Source organism: Salmo salar, chromosome ssa06 (assembly GCF_905237065.1).
Source record: "Salmo salar chromosome ssa06, Ssal_v3.1, whole genome shotgun sequence".
Lineage (NCBI taxonomy): Eukaryota > Metazoa > Chordata > Actinopteri > Salmoniformes > Salmonidae > Salmo > Salmo salar.
In genome coordinates this window covers 78,197,707-78,222,744 of record NC_059447.1, presented here as the reverse complement: position 1 = coordinate 78,222,744, position 25,038 = coordinate 78,197,707, and the positions used below count along the sequence as shown (strand labels likewise).

At 43.4% G+C, this 25,038-nt stretch overlaps 2 protein-coding genes across 2 annotated transcripts in view; one reads left to right on the top strand and one right to left on the bottom strand.

Annotated features, from left to right (window-relative positions):
- The first annotated feature begins 490 nt into the window (after positions 1-490).
- On the top strand, positions 491-9,662 carry LOC106608115 (splicing factor 3B subunit 6). The gene is made up of 4 exons (XM_014205835.2): positions 491-769; positions 1,265-1,383; positions 8,115-8,253; positions 9,049-9,662. The coding sequence occupies exons 1-4, from the start codon at positions 740-742 to the stop codon at positions 9,136-9,138; spliced, it is 378 nt and encodes a 125-aa protein (XP_014061310.1). The 5' UTR covers positions 491-739; the 3' UTR covers positions 9,139-9,662.
- Positions 9,663-10,204: 542 nt separating this feature from the next.
- The window catches only part of LOC106608116 (visinin-like protein 1), a 41,896-nt gene continuing 27,062 nt past the window's right edge, over positions 10,205-25,038 (bottom strand). The window contains exons 3-4 of the mRNA XM_014205836.2: positions 13,200-13,415; positions 10,205-12,567 (exon numbers count right to left, since the gene is read on the bottom strand). Coding sequence (XP_014061311.1) covers positions 12,370-12,567; positions 13,200-13,415 — 414 coding nt within the window. The 3' untranslated portion in view covers positions 10,205-12,369. The remainder of the gene's footprint in view (positions 12,568-13,199; positions 13,416-25,038) is intronic.

Sequence of the window (25,038 nt, the reverse complement as noted above, 5' to 3'; positions counted from 1 at the left end):
GCCATTAAACCTCATAGAAGAAGAAGATATCAATCAAAGACTCAATCCAGAACAGTTACTGACAGTGATGTATTGTTGTCTGTGCCAATAATGTATATACCATGTTTTGTGCTGCTACCATGCTATGTTGTTGTTTTAGGTCTCTATGTAGGGTTGTGGTGTCTCTTGTCGTGATGTGGGTTTTGTCTTATATTTTATTTTTTTATTTCTAATCCTAGCCCCCGTTCCTGCAGGAGGCCTTTTGGTAGGCCATCATTGTAAATATTAATTGGTTTTTAACTGACTTGCCTCGTTAAATAAAGGTTAAAAATGATTGCTACAATTCAATTCACTTTTCACATGAGTGCAGTGTATGCCTCTGCCAAGAGGGGCAGTTTTTATGCCAAAGCCAGGTGGTAGTATCGTCCTGTAACTATACGATCACTAAATCATCAAACACAGGTTTGAGGATCACTAAGTCATCAAACACAGGCTTGAGAATGAATAATAAAACGAAATAAAAAAAGGCTTAGGGATAAATATCAAATGAAGATTTAGAAATACAGTCTATGGAAACTTTACTGACTGAAACCTAATTTAATTTAAATAGCGTTACACTTGATCCCTAAATGACGTAACCGGAACTGTATCGTCTGGAATCGGAAATACGTTAAAAAAGATCTGCGTTCGTGTGTTGTCGATGACAAAAGTAGTTTTCGTATATTTTTCTTAGCACATTTTGTACACAAAATATACAAGCATGGCTATGCAAGCAGCTAAACGAGCCAATGTAAGTTGACATGTATCATTTTTTGGTGTTCAAATGATAGCTATAGCTAATCAACCTCGTCAGGTTTAGTTTAAATTTAGCGTGGTAGTTCGGTGGCTAACGAAGCTAGCTGCTAACTAGATACTGTAACGCTAAGCTAAAGGCAGGCGATTGGCTTGATCGATTTAATAATAATTTGATGGGTGCTTGTATTTGTCCTATTTCACACATGTACAAGCTATGCTTTATCGTTAGCCATATTATATTAAGACGTAAATATCAAACACCATTCAACTAAAACGCTTTTTTTGTGGGGGAAATGTAATGTTATCTAACGTTCATTATTTTCACTCAAGTTAGCTAGCTAACTTGGTTTAAACTGCGTAACTAACATTACTTAGTAGCTTGATCATGACACGTTAGTTTACACAACTTGTCAAAAGTTTATACTCATTTTACGTTATTTAGTTATAAGTAAATTGAGCGTATCAGTTGCAAATGCTGTTTCCTATTCAGATTCGATTACCACCTGAAGTCAACAGAATACTCTACATTAGAAATCTACCATACAAGATCACAGCTGAGGAAATGTATGACATCTTTGGGAAGTATGGACCAATACGGCAGATTCGAACGTAAGTGGAAGGTTGTTGATCTGGATGGAATGCTCAGATATACCATGGGGGATGTAGTTTACATAGTTTATTTTATTAATTTATTTTATTTAACTAGGCAAGTCAGTTAAGAACAAATTCTTATTTACAAAAGGCCTCCTGTGGGGACGGGGCCTGGGATACATTTTTTTTATACAATATATATATATATATATATATATAGGACAAAACACATCACAACGAGAGAGACAACACTACATAAAGAGAGACCTAAGATAACAAGGCAGCAAAACATTATTGGGCAAAGTCAACAGCACAAAGGTCAAGAAGATAGAGACAATGCATCATACAAAGCAGCCACAACTGTCAGTAAGAGTGTCCATAATTGAGTCTTTGAATGAAGAGATTGCGATAAAACTGTCCAGTTTGTGTTTGTTGCAGCTCGTTCCAGTCGCTAGCTGCAGCGAACTGAAAAGAGGAGCGACCCAGGGATGTGTGGGCTTTGGGGACCTTTAATGGAATGTGACTGGCAGAACGGGTGTTGTATGTGGAGAATGAGGGCTGCAGTAGATATCTCAGATAGGGGGGAGTGAGGCCTAAGAGGGTTTTATAAATAAGCATCAACCAGTGGGTCTTGCGACAGGTATACAGAGATGACCAGTTTACAGAGGAGTATAGAGTGTAGTGATATGTCCTATAAGGAGCATTGGTGGCAAATCTGATGGCCGAATGGTAAAGAACATCTAGCCGCTCGAGAGCACCCTTACCTGCCGATCTATAAATTATATATCCGTAATCTAGCATGGGTAGGATGGTCATCTGAATCAGGGTTAGTTTGGCAGCTGGGGTGCGACTACGCTCCTCTTTCAAGTCTAGATTTAACTTTAGCCTGCAGCTTTGATATGTGCTGAGAGAAGGACAGTGTACCGTCTAGCCATACTCCCAAGTACTTGTATGCAGTGACTACCTCAAGCTCTAAACCCTCAGAGGTAGTAATAACACCTGTGGGAAGAGGGGCATTCTTACCAAACCACATGACCTTTGTTTTGGAGGTGTTAAGAACAAGGTTAAGGGTAGAGAAAGCTTGTTGGACACTAAGTTAGCTTTATTGTAGAGCGTTTAACACAAACTCTGGGGAGGGGCCAGCTGAGTATAAGACTGTATCATCTGCATATAAATGGATGAGAGAGCGTCCTACTGCCTGAGCTATGTTGTTGATGTAAATTGCGAAGAGCGTGGGGCCTAGGATTGAACCTTGGGGTACTCCCTTGGTGACAGGCAGTGGCTGAGACAGCAGATTTTCTGACTTTATACACTGCACTCTTTGAGAGAGGTAGTTAGCAAACAAGGCCAAAGACCCCTCAGAGACACCAATACTCCTTAGTCGGCCCACAAGAATGGAATGGTCTACCGTATCAAAAGCTTTGGCCAAGTCAATAGAAATAGCAGCACAATGGTGCTTAGAATCAAGGGCAATGGTGACATCATTGAGGATCTTTATTAAGGTTGCAGTGACACATCCATAACCTGAGCGGAAACCAGATTGCATACCCGAGAGAATACTATAGACATCAAGAAAGTTGAAAGTTGATTATTGACAAGTTTTTCCAACACTTTTGATAAACGGGGCAAAAGAGAAATAGGCCTATAACAGTTAGGACCAGCTTGATCTCCCCCTTTAAATAAAGGACGAACTGTGGCTGCCTTCCAAGCAATGCGAAACTCCCAGAAAGGAGAGACAGGCTTTGCGATGATAGGAGCAGCAACCGATGTTCCGCTAGCGGAACACTGCTCCAATATCCAATAATAGGGCGTGCGCCATTGAAGTTTTGGGATTTCTGAGGTGTTTGTAATTCGCGCCGAATTACAAACACCTCAGAAATCCAAAAACTTCAATTTTTCAAACATATGACTATTTTACACCATTTTAAAGACAAGACTCTCCTTTATCTAACCATATAGTCCAATTTCAAAAAGGCTTTACAACGAAAGCAAAACATTAGATTATGTCAGGAGAGTACCCAGCCAGAAATAATCACACACCCATTTTTCAAGCTAACATATAATGTCACAAAAACCAAAACCACAGCTAAATGAAGCACTAACCTTTGCTGATCTTCATCAGATGACACTCCTAGGACATTATGTTATACAATACATGCATGTTTTGTTCAATCAAGTTCATATTTATATCAAAAACCAGCTTTTTACATTAGCATGTGACTAGCATGTCACTAGCATTCCCACCGAACACTTCCGGTGAATTTACTAAATTACTCACGATAAACGTTCACAAAAAGCATAACAATTATTTTAAGAATTATAGATACAGAACTCCTCTATGCACTCGATATGTCCGATTTTAGAATAGCTTTTCGGTGAAAGCAGATTTTGCAATATTCTCAGTAGATAGCCCGGCATCACAGGGCTAGCTGTTTAGACACCCAGCAGGTTTAGCACTCATCAAAGTCAGATTTACTATAAGAAAAATGTTCTTACCTTTGTTGTCTTCGTCAGAATGCACTCCCAGGACTTCTACTTCAATAACAAATGTTGGTTTGGTCCAAAATAATCCATAGTTATATCCAAACAGCGGCGTTTTGTTCGTGCGTTCTAGACACTATCCTAAAGGCTAAATAAGGGTGACGAGCATGGCGCAATTCGTGACAAAAGAATTCTAAATATTCCATTACCGTACTTCGAAGCATGTCAACCGCTGTTTAAAATCAATTTTTATGCCATTTTTCTCATAAAAAAGCGATAATATTCCGACCGGGAATCTGTGTTTAGATAAACAGACAAAGGAAAAGAAAGCATTCGGTCGAAGCGGGCACGCGCCTAAGCCCATAGTACTCTGAGTGGCCACTTGCCAAAAGCGATAAAGTGTTTCAGCTAGAGCCTGCCTCGATATCGTTCAACTTTTTCCCGGGCTCTGAGACCCTATGGAAGACGTAGGAAGTGTCACGTTATTGCACAGATCCTGAGTCTTCAATAAAAAGAGCCAAGATGAAACACTACTTCTCAGACAGGCCACTTCCTGCTTGAAATCTTCTCAGGTTTTGGCCTGCCATATGAGTTCTGTTATACTCACAGACACCATTCAAATTTTACTTTGGAGTGTTTTCTATCCAAAGCCAATAATTATATGCATATTCTAGTTACTGGGCAGGAGTAGTAACCAGATTAAATCGGGTACGTTTTTTATCCAGCCGTGTCAATACTGCCCCCTAGCCCTAACAGGTTAAGAACACATTCTTATTTTCAATGACGGCCTAGGAACGGTGGGTTAACTCCCTTGTTCAGGAGCAGACTGACAGATTTTTACCTTGTCAGCTCGGGGATTCAATCTGGCAACCTTACGGTTAACTAGTCCAACGCTCTAACCACCTGCTTTACATTGCACTCCACGAGGAGCCTGCCTGTTACACGAATGCAGTAAGAAGCCACGGTAAGTTGCTAGCTAGCATTAAACTTATCTTATAAAAAACAATCAATCAATCATAATCACTAGTTAACTACACATGATTGATGATATTACTAGTTTATCTAGCCTGTCCTGCGTTGCATATAATCGCTTAGGTACACGTTGCTCCAACCATAAACATCAATGCCTTTCTTAACCTGTTGGGTCTAGGGGGCAGCATTTGCACGTCTGGATAAAAAAATTTACCCGATTTAATCTGGTTACTAATCCTACCCAGTAACTAGAATATGCATATACTTATTATATATGGATAGAAAACACTCTAAAGTTTCCAAAACTCTTTGAATGGTGTCTGTGAGTATAACAGAACTCATTTGGCAGGCAAAACCCTGAGACATTTTCTGACAGGAAGTGGATACCTGATGTGTTGTATTGACTTTAAACCTATCCCATTGAAAAACACAGGGGTTTAGGAATATTTTGGCACTTCCTATTGCTTCCACTAGATGTCACCAGCCTTTACAAAGTGTTTTGAGTCTTCTGGAGGGAGATCTGACCGAACAAGAGCCATGGAACGGTGATGTCCCATTAGACACCTGGCGCGCTACTTCATGTTGGGTACCCTCGTTCCAATACGTTATAAAAGGCTATGCATTCGTCCACCTTGAATATTATTCATGTTCTGGTTAAAAAGGCCCTAATGATTTATGCTATACAACGTTTGACATGTTTGAACGAACGGAAATATATTTTTTCCCCCTCGTTCATGACGAAGTCCGGCTGGCTTACATCTGTGCTAACGAGACGGAGATTTTTGGACATAAATGATGAGCTTTTTTGAACAAAACTACATTCGTTATGGACCTGTGATACCTGGAAGTGACATCTGATGAAGAGAATCAAAGGTAATGGATTATTTACATAGTATTTTCGATTTTAGATCTCCCCAACATGACGTCTAGTCTGTATCGCAACGCCGTATTTTTCTGGGCACAGTGCTCAGATTATTGCAAAGTGTGATTTCCCAGTAAGGTTATTTTTAAATCTGGCAAGTTGATTGCGTTCAAAAGATGTAAATCTATAATTCTTTAAATGACAATATAATATTTTACCAATGTTTTCTAATTTTAATTATTTAATTTGTGACGCTGACTTGACTGCCGGTTATTGGAGGGAAACGATTTCCTCAACATCAATGCCATAGTAAAACGCTGTTTTTGTATATAAATATGAACTTGATAGAACTAAAAATGCATGCATTGTCTAACATAATGTCCTAGGAGTGTCATCTGATGGAGATTGTAAAAGGTTAGTGTATCATTTTAGCTGGTTTTATGGTTTTGGTGACCCTGTCTTTGACTTGACAAAACATTACACACAACTCTTGTAAATGTACTGTCCTAACATACTCTAAATTTATGCTTTCGCCGTAAAACCTTTTTGAAATCGTAAAACGTGGTTAGATTAAGGAGATGTTTATCTTTCAAATGGTGTAACATAGTTGTATTTTTGAAAAATTTGAATTTTGACATTTATTTGGATTCAAATTTGCCGCTCTTGAAATGCACCTGCTGTTGATGGAGTGCACCACAGGTGGCACGCTAGCGTCCCACCTAGCCCCAAGAGGTTAAAATCAATACACAAGTATATATTTTTAAACCTGAATATTTAGTTAATATTGCCTGCTAACATGAATTTCTATTAACTAGGGAAAATGTGTAACTTCTCTTGCAAACAGAGTCGGGGTATATGCAGCAGTTTGGGCCGCCTGGCTCGTTGCGAACTGTGAAGACTATTTCTTCCTAACAAAGACAGCCGACTTCACCAAACGGGGATGATTTAACCTTTTGGGGCTAGGGGGCAGTACTTGCATGGCCGGATAAAAAAATGTACCCATTTTAAACTGGTTACTACTCTTGCCCAGAAACGAGAATATGCATATAATTTGTAGATTTGGATAGAAAACACCCTAAAGTTTCTAAAACTGTTTGAATGGTGTCTGTGAGTATAACAGAACTCATATGGCAGGCCAAAACGTGAGAAGATTCCATACAGGAAGTGCCCTGTCTGACAATTTATTGTCCTTCTGTAGCCTCTCTATCAAAAATACAGTATCTGTGCTGTAACGTGACATTTTGTAAGACTTCCATTGGCTCTCAGAAGGCGCCAGAAAGTGTAATGAGATTTCTGCAGTCTCTGGGCTAAGTACAGCAGCTCTGTTTGTTACTGGCCTGCCTGGGGACAGTGACACTGGAGATGCGCATTCATGTGAATTCTCTATTTTGTTCTTTCAGTCTTTGAATGAATACAACGTCGCCCGGTTGGAATATTATCGCTATTTTACGAGAAATATCGCATAAAAATTGATTTTTAAACAGCGTTTGACATGCTTCGAAGTACGGTAATGGAATATTTTGATATTTTTTGTCACGAAATGTGCTCGCGCGTCACCCTTCGGATTGTGACCTGAATGCACAAACAAAACGGAGCTATTTCAATATAACTATGGATTATTTCGAACCAAAACAACATTTGTTGTTGAAGTAGAAGTCCTGGGAGTGCATTCTGATGAAGAACAGCAAAGGTAATCCAATTTTTCTTATAGTAAATCCAAAAATACCGATTTCCGATTGTTATGAAAACTTGAAATCGTCCGTAATTAATTGGCCATTCCGATTAATCGGTCGACCTCTAGTTTGTAGTCAACAAAGTATGCAGGAGTCATGAGGCAAATAGCAAAATGCACAAGAAAAAAAGAAAATGTATAACAACTTGGGGCTAGCCATTGTCAGTTCAGAGTCACTCGCCCCAACAGTGCGTGTGCTGGAGGCGAGCGAAAGCTCGGGAGAGAGGTGTGAGTGTTGTGGAGGTACCTATACCAGACAGGGGAGACAGGGCAGATGGTGAACAAATCGCCAGGTGGAATCCAAGCAGCAGTGCAGCAGGCAATGGGAGTAGGTGTGTGTCACACCCACTTGGAAGAAGCTTTTATTTCTGGAGGCAGATTTCTTGTAGAAAATGCCAGTGAATGGTCTTTGAACAGTAGGAGGGGGCTTCAGAGGGCGCTTCAAAGACTCCTGACACTTGTTGGGCCAAAAGCCCTTTTACTTCACACCTTAGTGCTAATTGAATTTGTATCTGGTCTGTCCTTTCACGCCTGGGAGCTCTGTTCCAGGTTGGATGGTGTCCTCAGGTCTCTGTTTGTTTGCTAGTTTATGTATCACCTCCTTGTATGTAGGCTAGTCTGCAGAACTGTGGCAGGTATTCAACCACAAAGTCTCATCATTGTCTTGTCTAAATGTATGTATTCTTATGCACTGTCTTTCAGTGGAAACACACCGGAATCAAGAGGGACAGCTTATGTGGTCTACGAGGACATCTTTGATGCCAAGAATGCCTGCGATCACCTTTCTGGATTCAACGTCTGCAACAGATATCTTGTAGTTTTATACTACAATGCAAACAGGGTACGTAGGCCTATAATCTCATCAATCAAGGACCTGACAAAGACTCCTCTAACCATTGTTGATATATTTTCTCAACGGGACTAGTAACTTTCATAGCTTTGCGCATAGAGAAAATACCATACTGAACAAACATTGTAGGCCAGGGCTCTCCAACCCTGTTCCTGGAGAGCTACTGTCCTGTAGGTTTTCACTCCAACCCTAATTGAGTGCAGCTGGTTGTAATAATTAGCTGGTTGAATCAGGTTAGTTTCAACTGTGGTTGCAGTGAAAACCTACAGGGCGGTAACTCCAGGAACAGGGTTGTTGAGCCCTGGTGTTGGTATTAGTCAATGCTGGTACACTACATTTGACCCTGTAGGTGTCTGGGGGAAGAGAGTCAAACTGCTTATTTTTATTAAACTGAGACTCTGCAATATTATGCTGCTGCGAGCAGCTGGATAAACCACAGATATTGCAGACGAGTGCAAAGCAAGACGGCACAGATGATCTACACATGTACACAGATGTGCCTCACTCTGCTGCAACGTGTGATAGCTGCTAGACCAAAACGGCAAAGAAGTTTAGCCTCGCGCTTCGCACTCTTAGTTGTTGCGGAAGTTGGCCTGATATTTTTGCGTACTTTGTTCATCACTGGCTCTACCTTTTAAGGCACTAATGTGTGGTAAATGTTGTAATCAATATGTTATTTTTTTCCTGACAGGTCGGCCTGTGTTTGGTTGTCACATGTAAACGGTGTAAAGTTTTGCACTTAAACATGCATTACTCATGATTTTCATTCCACTGTTTGTCTCACAGGCTTTCCAGAAGATGGACACCAAGAAGAAAGAGGAGCAGCTGAAGCTTCTGAAGGAGAAATATGGCATCAACACAGATCCCCCAAAATAGTCTCCCCTCTTCCCCCTTTGTCACAGAATGTGCATTTTGACATCTGTACAAATGCACCTCTTGTTGTAAGCCAATGTTTGCTTCTAGGGCTCTTGTATCCTGAAATGTTTTTTATTTTATTTTGCTTATTTTTTAAATTCTAAATCATTTGTACATCTTAATTTGTCCAATTGCTGAAGTTAACCGATTTGTGTTTTGTAATTGGGTAATATCTTGGTTATCAAGTATATTAGGGTGAATTTTTTTTTCTTCCGATAATCCCCAGCATATGGGCATTTTTCTACTGATTGCTATGTGACGGAGGTTGCATTTTACAGGCTTTGACAGTCTTTTTGTTTTATTTTAGTTTTGGTATGTCTCTTTGGTGTGCATTTTGAACACATACAATCTCTGTGGAAAAAATGTTCTGCAGTTTGATCTAAACGTATTCATAAAAAATGGTAATTCATACAAATTCACTTGAGGTTTTAGATTCTGTCAAATAAATTGCTATTTTCTGTTAAATAAATGGTCCTTTTATAAAAGCTGCTGGCCATACGTCTTGCATGAATGCACTTCTGTCATAGCACTGTCCTCTTCCTGACCCCATAAAGGTCAACAGTAATAGGTCGGTAGGTTCCAGCCCAGGTCAAAGTAGAGGCATAGGTCACGGTCACTCATAGACAGGCACACACGACTGCCAGCAGCTCTATTGTAATTCTACATACGCAATGCACAGGGTCTTTCACACTATCCTGAACCAGGGATCTTTTCAGTCAGTATTAGTCTAGTCAGCCTGCTTTCCTTTCACATAGCTTTGTATCATGGCTAAAACCATATTTGTCACTGGGCCAATTCAACTCGCATTTAGAGAGCTGAGATGTTCTGGAGTGTGGTAGATCTATACTCAAGACATCCTCAAGAAGATAATCTCTACCGTTGGTTTGTCTGCTTATTTTAATATGAACACAACTAGACAGATTGTGGTTTTATATGCAGTACTGCATACTATCACAACCCCCCCTCAATCTCGTATAGTTACTTTCATTTTGTGCAATCTAATTCTAATTCACACCTTCAGAAAACAGCCCGTGGAGTTATTTTATTAGTTTAAATCACAACACAAGGACTAGCGCAGCCATGTCATCAGGGACACAATACATGCTACATGTACAACATAATCATTTAGTTTACATGGTTGCCATTGTTTACATTTACAGAATCTGATAGTTTTTTTCAGTACAAACATTTCTGGGCAAATATGTTCATGGAAAGTTTTAGATGACAGTGAGACTAATCTCTTGAGGAATCGTGATGGATTTGGTCTTGGCATTGCAATCAATTTGAATATAATTAAAATAACTCCTCCCAAATATGCAGATGGCATGTGAAACAAAATGGGTAGTTAGTTACCAAATTGAAATAGTGATTTATACAAGCAGGGTCTACTTTAAACTAATATGTACAGGGGAATTATTCAATATTATCCAGTCAGGCTGGGGTCTTACAGCCTGGTCCCAGATCTGTTTGTGCTGTCTTGCCAACTCCTATGTTGTGCCGTTACAATAACCAATAGGAGTTGTAAGACCGCACAAACCAATCTGGGACCAGGCTAGGTGTCCGAGGCTATTTCCAAGCTGGTGTTTTGCATGGATGATAGGATACACTGCACCTGAAAAGGAAGAAGCTACTGTACAGTTTGTATGCTTCAGTATGCGAGAGAGGAATAAAAAAGTAGAAAAATTCGAACAATAAAGAGCAGCATATCGTTAGGTACACTTTGGGCAAACTGTATAGACTACCAAAACACATGGCTTAAGGGGTTTAGTCCTCTTGGCTTGGTTCATAAGGAATGGCATTCACTAGTTCCTTCAAGACATTGTTTTTAAACACTAATTTTTTAAACAGAGAGACAAAACAGTATGAGGTTATACTGATCGATGTTTAACACAATGTTATACTGGCCTTAGTTATTTTTTCTTTACACCTATGAGTGGTATTAATAAACTCATGACAGGAACTTCGTCGAATTCAGCACATTGATATGCAACCTGTATCTTCATTGAAGAAATGGTGTGATGACATAGGACTAAAACTAATTGGACCAATACACTTAAAACCTCTTCATTGTTAAAGGGCTGAGATTCATTTTCAGATAGCTTTTTATATTACAACCTCTCATTGGTTATGACTCACAGGGTATAATTCCCCTGACAATACTGATGCTTTTATTTCAATTTATTTCATTTCTTTTAGACAAATATTTTTGTTGACCATTAGTTTTGTCATTGATAAATATGCCACATTCAATATCTCCTCATTCCTAAATAGAGATGCAACAGGGATTTCTTAGCATCATAACTATCATTATTAAGTTTCATGCTCCCACAGGTACGGCAGTCAAAAAGAATGTCATGACCAAACACAAAAAAATACATCCCATACATCAATACTTATTGAAGGATCTATACTGTAATATGATAATATTTTTCCTATTCAATTATTATTATATGTTATCTTTAACTGTTTAACTGCATTTCATTAATAAGGCTTTGTCTTCATTATTCTAATAGAATGCAAAATGAGGAGATTATTTTTAATGCGAAACCTAAAGGCATGCAAATGAACTACATTTATTTTCACCAACAGTACAAGCACGTTTGGAAGGAAAAGTGTTTGATGAATAGGCTACTAATCCATCTCTTCATCTATCCAAATCTAATCTTTTATAAGAATGGATACATAGTTTATCAGAAACAGTTACGTTACCATAGGAATTTGGTTTGGTTGACATTACTCAATATATGAAACACATAGCTAGTGTCAGTAAACTCAGAACAATAAGTAGTAGCGTAATTCAACATAGCACATCACTGATGCTAAAGCTCCAGTGGAATGAGACTGTATCTATGGAAAATACATTGCACACTTTACATTTTGGCAGTTGATTTTAAATAATTTAAATAATATTTATATATCTCTATATATATTTGTGCGTGGTGTGAATATGTACTGAATGTGTGGTGATGCGTGTGTATCTTTGTGGGGTGTGTCTTGGTAGGTGTGTGTGTGTGTATATGTAAATCTTTTATAGCAAATTAACATTCTCATGCACACAAGTGTTTCAAACACAAGAAGCAAATCCATTGAAAGGTAGTCCAAGCATTTTTTTTTTCAGTGGAAATAGCTGCAAACTGAATGGAACATGAATCTTCTGTGCAGTCCGTGGTGGTTCTCAATCCTCCCTCTCCTCTATTTCTGCAGGTCACACTGCAGGAGTAATACAATGGAGGGGTCACTCTTTGCTGCCTCTTTGAACTCGTCCAGTGATATCTGGTCGTCGTTGTTCTTGTCCATCTTGCTGAAGATCTTGTCCACTCGCTGCTGGGGCGTCAGGCCGTCCTCGTTCATCTTCATCATGATCACAGTCCCCACCATCTTGTAGATGGCCTTAACAGAGGGGGAGAAATGATAGTTCAGTCAATGTTTACTTAAGTAGAGACATTTATAGGTCAAACACACTCTCTGAAAAACCCAACCTGATTAGTATTCAAGGCACACAAGAGGGCATTTGGGGCTAGAGGAGGAAATGTCAAAGATTCAGAAGGTAAAGAGTAGGGCCGGGACGATACTCCTTAGTATCTTGGCAAGGAAACAAAACAGCCGAATGTTGGAAACAAACAATATGTTGTTGTCATCCAGTCACATGTATTTATTTTCTAAGCCATAGAAACACAATGTTTTACATACAGCAGGTTTTTAAAGGACCAAAGAGTTTGGTCTACTTCGTGTTTTCATCTTTGCCATGGAAAACATATTGTGATATTGGTATTGTCCCGGCCCTAGTAAAGAGTAAACCCTGGCCATAAATTGGAGAACAAAAGTACATTTTTTAGATACTAATTTCCATGAATAATATCTCAACACTAATATGACATGAATGGCCTAAATGGCACCCTATTCCCTATAAAGGGCACTACTTTTGACCAGAGCCCTATGGCACTATATACAGAATAGGTTGCCATTTGGCACTGAGCATATGATTCATGATTCATTTCTATGGGCTGAACTCTGAACTTTACCTCGATGATCTCCAGCATCTCCACCCGTGTGATCTTGCCGTCTCCGTCCAGGTCGTACATGTTGAAAGCCCAGTTGAGTTTCTGTTCGAAGCTGCCTCGCGATGTGATGGACAGGGCACAGATGAACTCTCTGAAGTCGATGGTGCCGTCTCCGTTCTTATCAAAGGTCCTGAACGCATGCTGGGCAAACTTTGATGCATCTCCGTACGGGAAAAACTGAAAGAGAGAATGAAAACAGAAGAGATCCCATTTGAATTAGTTAGAAGGGGAACCCCGGCTTATAGACAGCTTAATCAATCATTCAAGACAATATCACATGTAGCTGGCTATACCTTTGATACACAGGAGGCTGGTGGGAGGAGCTACAGGAGGATGGGTTCATTGTAAAGACTGGAATAGAATAGGTGGAACGGTACCGTGTGTGTGTGTGCATGCAACTCTGATTGTGTGGCTGACGCTCAGTGTGTATGATACCAGCCCTGCAGCATATTGTTGAGATCCAGCAGAGGACTGCAATGCGGACCTAAGCTTTGTAGTCAGTCTGAGAGAGAAAGAGGAGGAGGAGAGCTGAGGGGAGGAGAAAAGTGGAGAGGAGACGGGGAGAGGGAGAGAGAGGTGAGAGGCAAGGCGAATAGAAAAAGGAAAAGAGGAGTGAGAGGAGAGGAGGGAGCAGGGAGCATCCTCCAATCGTCAGAGGGAACATTGTGGTGTTGTAACATGATTAAGCTCTCAAAAGGGCTCGGGGCTCCCGAGTGGCGCAGCGGTCTAAGGCACTGCATCTCAGTGCTTCAGGCGTCAATACAGACCCTGGTTTGATTCCAGGCTGTATCACAACCGCCGTGATTGGGCAGTGCACAATTGGCCCAGCATCGTCCGGGTTCGGGTTTGGCCGGGGTAGGCCGTCATTGTAAATAAGAATTTGTTCTTAACTGACTTGCCTAGATAAATAAAGGTTAAAAAAATAAAAGGCAGCCATTTCACGCCATTAACTTTAAACAGAGCCTGCCTACTTTAGAGCACTTTTGTTTTGATTTTACTTTTTTCTCCAGAAATAATAACTGTTGGGAGTATATATGATATTGTAAGCAATTTTACACTACAAAAGGCCTTTAATCTGTTAAATTCACTGATAAAACGGACTCCTAAATTGACAGCTAAGATATTTTATGTAAAAAAAATGTGGCGACTCCGCGAATGGTGGTTTGGTGGTACCCGGAACAAAAAAGGTTGGTCTGAAATGGCTCCCCACTAGGTCAGGGCAAAAGTAGTGCACTACAAAGGGAATAGGGTGCCAATTGGGATGCACACCCTGAGTGTTCCTCTCTCTAAGCTCACAGTCAGTGGTGTAGTGGAGGGTAAACAGTTTACCCACCTTTTGCAGAAAAATGAATTGAAAGTATTGGGAGTGTTACTTTTTTCACCGCAACCGGTGAGTTTACCCCCATATGTTTTTACCACTACATCACTGCTCTACCGACTCAGTGGCCTTGTGGTTAGACCGTCCGCCCTGAGATTAGAAGGTTGTGAATTCAATCCCTGGCCGAGTCATACCAAAAATGGGACCTGATGCATCTCCGTTTGGCACTCCAAGCTATTGCATTAAGGAGATAGATTGGGGGTAAAGCCCTGTGACAGGCTAGCGTTCTGTCCAGGGTGTGTACATCAAGCTGCCTCACGCTACAGAAACAGGAGATAGGCTCCTGCCCTATGAGCCGCTAAGGCTTGTGCAAGGCTATTTAGATTACTGCACCCAGTGATAAACAAAAGACTGTTTAGTTCCAATCCGAAAGACTCAATAATATAATTTATAATTCTGCCTAAATCTTAGCATATAGTTCCATAATTGTTATTATCACGTCACATTTCAAGGACTTCATTGTCAACAAATCATTCATTTGTTCATCTATTTTAGGGAGGATGATGTCCCTAAATGTAAAAGTTCTTTACGACACTGGGATCGGTGTCCCCCCGCGGGACGGTTGAGCTAACGTAGGCTAATGTGATTAGCATGAGGTTGTAAGTAACAACAACAAAAAATCCCAAGACAAAGACATATCTGATATGGGCAGAAAGCTTAAATTATTTTTAATCTAACTGCACTGTCCAATTTACAGTAGCTATTACAGTGAAATAATACCATGCTATTGTTTGAGGAGATTGCACAATTATGAACTTGAAAATGTAGTAATAAACTAATTAGGCACATTTGGGCAGTCTTGATACAACATTTTCAACATATATGCAATGGTACATTGGATCAGTCTAAAACTTTTGCACATACACTGCTGCCATCTAGTGGCCAAAATCTAAATTGCGCCTGGGCTGGAATAATTCATTATGTGCTTTCTCTTGCATTTTGAAGATGACGGTACAAAAATAAAAAAATACATTTTTTGTATTATCTTTTACCAGATCTAATGTGTTATATTCTCTTACATTCATTTCACATTTCCACAAATTTCAAAGTGTTTCCTTTCAAATGGTATCAAGAATATGCATATCCTAGCTTCTGGGCCTGAGTAGCAGGCAGTTTACTTTGGGCACGCTTTTCATCCGGACGTCAAAATACCGCCCCCTATCCCAAAGAAGTTATTAACCTCTTAAGGATCCAACCCTTTTTTTACATTTTCGCCTAAAATGACATACCCAAATCGAACTGCCTGTAGATCAGGCCCAGAAGCAAGGATATGCATATTCTTGATACTATTTGAAAGGAAACACTTTGAAGTTTGTGGAAATGTGAAATGAATGTAAGAGAATATAACACATTAGATCTGGTAAAAGATAATACAAAGAATGTATTTTTTATTGTTGTACCATCATCTTTGAAATGCAAGAGAAAGCACATAATGAATTATTCCAGCCCAGGCGCACTTTAGATTTTGGCCACTAGATGGCAGCAGTGTATGTGCTAAAGTTTTAGACTGATCCAATGTCACATTGCATATATGTTGAAAATGTTGTATCAAGACTGCCCAAATGTGCCTAATTAGTTTATTAATACATACTAAACAGTCTTTTGTTTATCACTGGGTGCAGTAATCTAAATAGCCTTGCACAAGCCTTAGCGGCTCATAGGGCAGGAGCCTATCTCCTGTTTCTGTAGCGTGAGGCAGCTTGATGTACACACCCTGGACAGGACGCTAGCCTGTCACAGGGCTTTACCCCCAATCTATCTCCTTATTAACTTCTACATAGTTAAATGAAACACTTGTTGAGTGCTGAATAAAAACAGATTAGGGTTGCAACATTCCAGAAACATTCCCCAAATTCCCAGTTTTTTCAGAAATCCTGATTGGAGGATTCTCTATTTCCTGCTTATTCCCTCTTAATTCCAAGAATCTTGAAACCTGGATTTCTGGAAAACTTGGGGATTTTGGAATTTTGCAACCCTAACACAGAACCATATCCCTTTTCCTGGACTTACTTTGGGCTGTGGTTCAAACAGTGCATCCATAGGCAATACACAGATGGACAGGGTAGAGGCTAATGGGCTACAAAGAAACTCCATGTAGAATATGATGAGTTTCTGTAATCTAGCTGGGAGGTTGTGGTTTGGTTGGGTTCTCCAGGGGACAAGGCTAATTCATTAGAGCAGACCTTCCTCTTGCCCTATCTGATAGCAGGAGTAGAGGTGTTGGGGATCCCTGCTCAACTCTCAAAACACATACAACACAATGGGATGTGCCACTGCCAGACTAATTCAGATCTAATTGTTGTGAAAATGTTGCTTTGGTGTGTGGCACTGCCAGGATGTAATGCACACTGTGATGCAGCATGTGCAAATGCAAAGTGACTCCCTCACAGGGCTGGCCCTGCTGCTCCATATAGCCTGGCACTGTCTGGCTGTTCCTGTTCAGTACTTGTCCCTGTTCAGTACCTGTCCCTGTTCAGCACATGTCCCTATTCAGTACTTGTCCATGTTCAGTACCTGTTTCTGTCCCTGTTCAGTACCTGTCCCTGTTCAGTACCTGTTCCTGTTCACCACCTGTCCCTGTTCAGTACCTGTCCCTGTTCAGCACATGTCCCTATTCAGTACCTGTCCATGTTCAGTACCTGTTTCTGGCCATGTTCCAGTACCTGTCCTGTTCAGTACCTATCCCTGTTCAGTACCTGTCCCTGTTCATCACCTGTCCCTGTTCAGTACCTGTTCCTGTTCCTTACCTGTCCCTGTTCAGTACCTGTCCCTGTTTAGTACCTGTTCCTGTTCAGCACCTGTCCAGTACCTTACCCTCTCCAGTACCTGTCCCTGTTCAGTACCTGTCCCTGTTCAGTACCTGTCACTGTTCACGACCTGTCCCTGTTCAGTACCTGTCCCTGTTCAGTACCTGTCACTGTTCAGTACCTGTCCCTGTTCAGTCAAGAGGGTCAGGACAGTAGAGAGGGAAAGAAAGACCTGCAGAAGTGGAGAGAGAGGGGTGGGGAGAGAGCGAGATAGCGACACATAAATAGAGAGATGGAGAGGGTAAGATAGAGAGTAGAGGGAGAGAGAAAGAGAGGGAGAAGAGAGACTGTGCATCTCCTGCTGATTATTCCTCCCTGAGAATATATCCAGTTATGAAACACTTGGTTATGAAATAAAAACATTTAATCGCTCAGGATAAATGACTGCTAAATGACTAAAACCTAAATGTAAAATGTAAAAGCTCTAGAGAGAACTGGGCCAGGTCAATTGGACTGACTGACTGTGAAATGTCTCCTTTTAAGCCCTCATTTATCAGATCCTTTCCCTTCCTGTCCTTATCTGATATGGAGGCTATGCATGGGTTAAAAAACAAGACAGAAAAAAGAGCAATACATGGAGAATTGGTAGTGGCAGGTACTGGTCATAGTAGCCTGGTAGTGGCAAGTACTGGTAATAGTAGCCTGGTAGTGGCAAGTACTGGTCATAGTAGCCTGGTAGTGGCAAGTACTGGTCATAGTAGCCTGGTAGTGGCAGGTACTGGTCATAGTAGCCTGGTAGTGGCAAGTACTGGTAATAGTAGCCTGGTAGTGGCAAGTACTGGTCATTGTAGCCTGGTAGTGGCAAGTACTGGTCATAGGAGCCTGGTAGTGGCAGGTACTGGTCATAGTAGCCTGGTAGTGGCAGGTACTGGTTATAGTAGCCTGGTAGTGGCAGGTACTGGTCATAGTAGCCTGGTGGTGACGGGTACTGGTCATAGTAGCCTGGTAGTGGCAAGTACTGGTCATAGTAGCCTGGTAGTGGCAAGTACTGGTCATAGTAGCCTGGTAGTGGCAGGTACTGGTCATAGTAGCCTGGTAGTGGCAGGTACTGGTCATAGTAGCCTGGTAGTGGCAGGTACTGGTCATAGTAGCCTGGTAGTGGCAGGTACTGGTCATAGTAGCCTGGTAGTGGCAAGTACTGGTCATAGTAGCCTGGTGGTGACAGGTACTGGTCATAGTAGACTGGTAGTGGCAAGTACTGGTCATAGTAGCCTGGTACTGGCAGGTACTGGTCATAGTAGCCTGGAATTGAAACTGATATGCTCAGTTTCATAATTGTTACCCAGAGCACATAGCACTGTGAATATTATAACAGCCCATTTTCGCTTAACAACGTGATGATGACCCAACACACACAATGTCTCTATGAATTACCAGTTAATATCCCCTGATAACGGACAGCTCATTAGAAAATAGCCATAACTTATATTTTATCACCACCATATTTTACAGTAGGTGTGGGTTTCTTTTCTGCTTCTGCTTACCCCTCTAGCACTGAGATGCAGTGCCTTAGACCGCTGAACCAGGGTGTCTGTAGTGACCCCTCTAGCACTGAGATGCAGTGCCTTAGACCGCTGAACCAGGGTGTCTGTAGTGACCCCTCTAGCACTGAGATGCAGTGCCTTAGACCGCTGAACCAGGGTCTGTAGTGACCCCTCTAGCACTGAAGTGCAGTGCCTTAGACCGCTGAACCAGGGTCTGTAGTGACCCCTCTAGCACTGAGATGCAGTGCCTTAGACCGCTGCACCAGGGTCTGTAGTGACCCCTCTAGCACTGAGATGCAGTGCCTTAGACCGCTGAACCAGGGTCTGTAGTGACCCCTCTAGCACTGAGATGCAGTGCCTTAGACCGCTGAACCAGGGTCTGTAGTGACCCCTCTAGCACTGAAGTGCAGTGCCTTAGACCGCTGAACCAGGGTCTGTAGTGACCCCTCTAGCACTGAGATGCAGTGCCTTAGACCGCTGCACCAGGGTCTGTAGTGACCCCTCTAGCACTGAGATGCAGTGCCTTAGACCGCTGAACCAGGGTCTGTAGTGACCCCTCTAGCACTGAGATGCAGTGCCTTAGACCGCTGAACCAGGGTCTGTAGTGACCCCTCTAGCACTGAGATGCAATGCCTTAGACCGCTGTGCCACATCCAACAAATGAAAACACCTGGAATTTCCTAAACGGCACTGGCACTTGGATTGGAACCGATGCTTTGGTCAGATGACAAGTGATATCAAGGATCTGGAAGGATTCTGTATGGAGGAACGATCTAAGATCCCTCCCAATGTGTTCTCCAATCTCATAAAACATTTGAGAAAAGGCTCAGTGTCGTTATCCTTGCAAGGTGAGGTATTGAAAGGCATTGAAAACAGAGGTGTAAATTTTGACCTCTACCTTTTTGATAAAACAAATGTATTACTTGTTAGACTAAATATCTTTCTCTGAGCAATTGTATTAGTATAAAATAATATAATCTCCCCCAAAATTTGAACATAGCTCAGTATTTGAATTATTTCTTGATATAGTCATTTTTGCTCATCTTTATCAAGGGTGCCAATAATTTCGAACCCCACTGTATGTATATACTGTATATATATATACATATATTAGAGGTCAACCGATTAATCAGAATGGCCGATTAATTAGGGCAGATTTCAAGTTTTCATAACAATTGGTAATCAGCATTTTTGGACACCGATTATGGCCGATTACATTGCACTCCACGAGGAAACTGTGTGGCAGGCTGACTACCTGTTACCCGGGTGCAGCAAGGAGCCAAGGTAAGTTGCTAGCTAGCATTAAACGTATCTTATAAAAAACAATCAATCTTAACATAATGTCACGCCCTGACCAGGTGAACTCGGGTATTTTGGGTCAGGGTGTGTCATGTTGGGTATTTTTCCTGGGTTTGTTTTCTATGTTTACGTTATAGCCTTGTGTTAGCGCTATGGGGTTTATTTCTATGTTGGGTTCTGTCGATTCCAAATCAGAGACAGCTGTCGCTAGTTGTCTCTGATTGGGATCACATTTAAGTTCCTCTTTCCCTCACGCTGTTTGTGGGGTGTTGTCTCTTTGTTTCGAGCAGTTAACGTATCGGCATTTTCTTGGTTTTGTGTACGTGTTTAATTCAGTGTAAAGAATAAACATGTGTTCGCTCCCAGCTGCGTTTTGGTCCGCTTCCTCGTCACCCGACGACGATCGTTACAGAACACCCCACCAAACCAGGACCAAGCAGCGGGAGGATAAGGAGCGCGAGAGATGGGCTCGCGAGGGGAAGGAGTTCTGGACCTGGGAGGAGATCATGTCGGGGAAAGGACCCTGGCGAAAGGATTCCCAGGTCGAGGAGGTAATGCCAGCCGGTGGACGGAGTCGCAGGCGGCGGTCGAGGAGGCCCGGAAGACACCCCCAATAAAAACAATTTTGGGGGCTAATGGGGTGGTCCGGAAGGGCAGAGGAAGAGCCCAGACCACTGCTCTCGTGGCGGATGACGGCGGAGGAGGAGACGGAGATGAGGCGGTTGATTGAGGACCTGCTGAGGGAAGATCTGGAGGAGGAGCCATGGGATGCGGAGTTGCGCGCTGTGTCGCCAGTGCGCCCGCACAGCCCGGTGCGTCCGGTGGACATGCCCAGTACATGCCGTGCTAGGATGGGCATCCAGCCAGGACGAGTGGCTAAACCGGCTCCACGCTTCAGTTCACCAGTGCGTGTTCACAGTCCTGTCTGGCCCGTTCCTGTTCCCCGCACCAAGCCCACGATGCATGTCCCCAGTCCGGCCCGTCCCTGCTCCCCGCACCAGGTCAGTGGTGCGTGTCCTCAGTCCGGCCCGGCCCGTTCCTGCTCCCCGCACCAAGCCAGTGGTGCGTGTCCCCAGTCCGGCCCGGCCCGTTCCTGCTCCCCGCACCAAGCCAGCGGTGCGTGTTCCCAGTCCGGCCCGGCCCGTCCCTGCTCCCCGCACCAAGTCAGCGGTGCGTGTCCCCAGTCCGGCCCGTTCCTGCTCCCCGCACCAAGCCAGCGGTGCGTGTTCCCAGTCCGGCCCGGCCCGTTCCTGCTGCCCGCACCAAGCCAGTGGTGCGTGTTCCCAGTCCGGCACGGCCCGTGTCCAGTCCAACGGTGCCCAATCCTGTTCCGGTCGACGGCTCCGCTCCAGAGCCTGAGCATGCCGCTCCACAGTGGTCCAGTCCGGGCCAGAGGGGTAGGGCTAAGGTGGAGGCGGGGGAAAGAACACGCCCGGGGCCAGAGCCTCCACCGAGGGTGAGGCGCCCACGCGGGTCCCCCCCCCTAATAGACTTAAGTTTGGTGCGCCGGGAGTACGCACCGTTGGGGGGGGGGTACTGTCACGCCCTGACCAGGTGAACTCGGGTATTTTGGGTCAGGGTGTGTCATGTTGGGTATTTTTCCTGGGTTTGTTTTCTATGTTTACGTTATAGCCTTGTGTTAGCTCTATGGGGTTTATTTCTATGTTGGGTTCTGTCGATTCCCAATCAGACAGCTGTCGCTAGTTGTCTCTGATTGGGATCACATTTAAGTTCCTCTTTCCCCCACGCTGTTTGTGGGGTGTTGTCTCTTTGTTTCGAGCAGTTAACGTATCGGCATTTTCTTGGTTTTGTGTACGTGTTTAATTCAGTGTAAAGAATAAACATGTGTTCGCTCCCAGCTGCGTTTTGGTCCGCTTCCTCGTCACCCGACGACGATCGTTACACATAATCACTAGTTAACTACACATGGTTGATGATATTACTAGTTTATCTAGCTTGTCCTGCGTTGCGTATAATCGATGCGGTGCCTGTTAATTTATCATCGAATCACAGCCTACTTCGCCCAACGGGTGATGATTTAACAAGCGCATTCGCAAAAAAAGCACTGTCGTTGCACCAATGTGTACCTAACCATTCATCAATGCCTTTCTTAAATCAATACACAAGTATATATTTTTAAACCTGCATATTTAATTAATATTCCCTGCTAATATGAATTTCTGTTAACTAGGGAAATTGTGTCACTTCTCTTGCAGAGTCAAGGTTTTGTCACGTCCTGACCAGTATAAGGGGTTATTGGTTATTGTAGTTTAGTCAGGACGTGGCAGGGGGGTATTTGTTTTATGTGGTTGCATAGCTGTGTGTTTTAGCCTGCAATCCTGTTCGTTCGATCGTTTTCTTGTTTTGTTTTGTTTGTGTTCAAATAAAGTCACTATGAGCACTCAACCCGCTGCGCCTTGGTCCACTACGTACGACGACCGTTACAGAACTTCCCACCATCAATGGACCAAGCAGCGGAGGAAGGAGCAGCAGGTGGACTACAAGGAGTACTGGACTTGGGAGGACATCTTGGAAGGAAAAGGATCCTACACATGGGAGGAGATCCAGGCTGGAAGGGATCGCCTCCCATGGGAACAGGTGGTGACAGCGAGGGAGGAACGGCGAAAGTGGAGCGAAGTGGACCGGGACTGTTATATTGGTACACTGTTGGCATTTAAGCCTGAGAGGCAGTCCCAATAATTTTTTGGGGGGGGGCACACGGGTAGTTTGGCTGGGCCAGGGTTAAGCCCCAAGCCAACTCCCCGTGCTTATAGGAAGCAGCCTGTTACTGGTCAGGCCCCGTGCTATGGGGTGATGCGCATGGCGTCAAGGCCGAGCATTCACAGGCCGGTGTGCGCGGTGCCAGCGCCCCGCATTTGCCAGGGGGAAGCGGGCATCCAGCCAGTAAGGGTGGTGCCAGTACTGCGCTCAAGACCACCAGTGCGCCTTCACGGCCCAGTGTATCCTGCTCCCGCTCCTCGCACTAGCCCTGAGGTACGTGTTTCCAGTCTGGCATCTCCAGTACCAGCCCCACGCACCAGGCCTCCAGTGCGTCAGCCCAGTCCAACTCGTCCTGTTCCTGCTCCTCGCACTAGCCTTGGGGTGCGTGTCTCCAGTCCGGTACCTCCACTACCAGCCCCACGCATCAGGCTTTCAGTGCGCAGTCCCCGTCCAGAGCTTCCGATGACAGTACCCCGTCCAGAGCTTCCGACGACAGTACCCCGTCCAGAGCTTCCAACGACAGTGCCCCGTCCAGAGCTTCCGGCAATAGTGCCTCGTCCAGAGCTTCCGGCAACAGTGCCCCGTCCAGAGTGTCCGACGACAGTGCCCCGTCCAGAGTGTCCGGCGACAGTGCGCTGTCTAGAGATGGCCCACAGTCCGGAACCAAGAGAGACGGCCCACATTCCGGAACTGAGTGAGACGGCCTACAGTCTGGAACCGAGTGAGACGGCCTACAGTCCGGAACTGAGTGAGACGGCCTACAGTCCGGAACCGAGTGAGACGGCCTACAGTCCGGAACCGTCGCAGCCAGAGTCGCCCTACAGTCCGGAGCTCCCAGAGTCGCCCTACAGTCCGGAGCTCCCAGAGTTGCCCTACAGACCGGAGCTACCAGAGTCGCCCTTCAGCCCGAGGTATACAGCGAAGCGCTTCAGCCCGAGGTCTACCGCGACGCGCTTCAGCCCGAGGTATTCAGCAGGGGTGGACAGGTTAGGTGGTGGACTAAGGCCAGAGCCTGAGCCACCTCCACAGTAGGAGGATTGGGGAGGGGGGGTGTAGCACGGGAACCGTCGGTGATGGCAGCCACTCTCCCTTCCCTCCCTTTAGTTTGGGGGGTTTATTTTGTGTTTATTTTTTGTGTGAGGTGCATCCGGGGTCTGCACCTTTGTGGGGGGTACTGTCACATCCTGACCAGTATAAGGGGTTATTGGTTATTGTAGTTTAGTCAGGACGTGGCAGGGGGTATTTGTTTTATGTGGTTGCATAGCTGTGTGTTTTAGCCTGCAATCCTGTTCGTTCGATCGTTTTCTTGTTTTGTTTTGTTTGTGTTCAAATAAAGTCACTATGAGCACTCAACCCACTGCGCCTTGGTCCACTACGTGCGACGACCGTTACAGGTATATGCAGCAGTTTGGGCTGCCTGGCTTGTTGCAAACTGTGTGAAGACCATTTCTTCATAACAAAGACTGTAATTAATTTGCCAGAATTGTACATAATTATGACATAACATTGAAGATTGTGCAATGTAACAGCAATATTTAGACTTAGGGATGCCACCCGTTAGATAAAATACGGAACGGTTCCATATTTCACTGAAAGAATAAATGTTTTTTTTCTCTAAATGATAGTTTACGGATTTGACCATATTAATGACCTAAGGCTCGTATTTCTGTGTGTTATTATATTATAATTAAGTCTATGATTTGATATTTGATAGAGCAGTCTGATTGAGCGGTGGTAGGCAGCAGCAGGCTTGTAAGCATTCATTCAAACAGCACTTTCCTGCATTTGCCAACAGCTCTTCGCTGTGCTTCAAGCATTGCGCTGTTTATGACTTCAAGCCTATCAACTCCCGAGATTAGGCTGGCAATACTATAGTGCCTATAAGAACATCCAATAGTCAAAGGTATATGAAATACAAATGGTATAAAGACAAATAGTGCTATAATTCCTATAATAACTACAACCTAAAACTTCAAAACTAAAGAAAAAAGTATTTAATAAGATTATTTATTTCATTCAGATCTAGGATGTGTTGTTTAAGTGTTCCCTTTATTTTTTTGAGCAGTGTATATATATATATATATAGACCCAGGCTCAGGCAGCCACAGCTG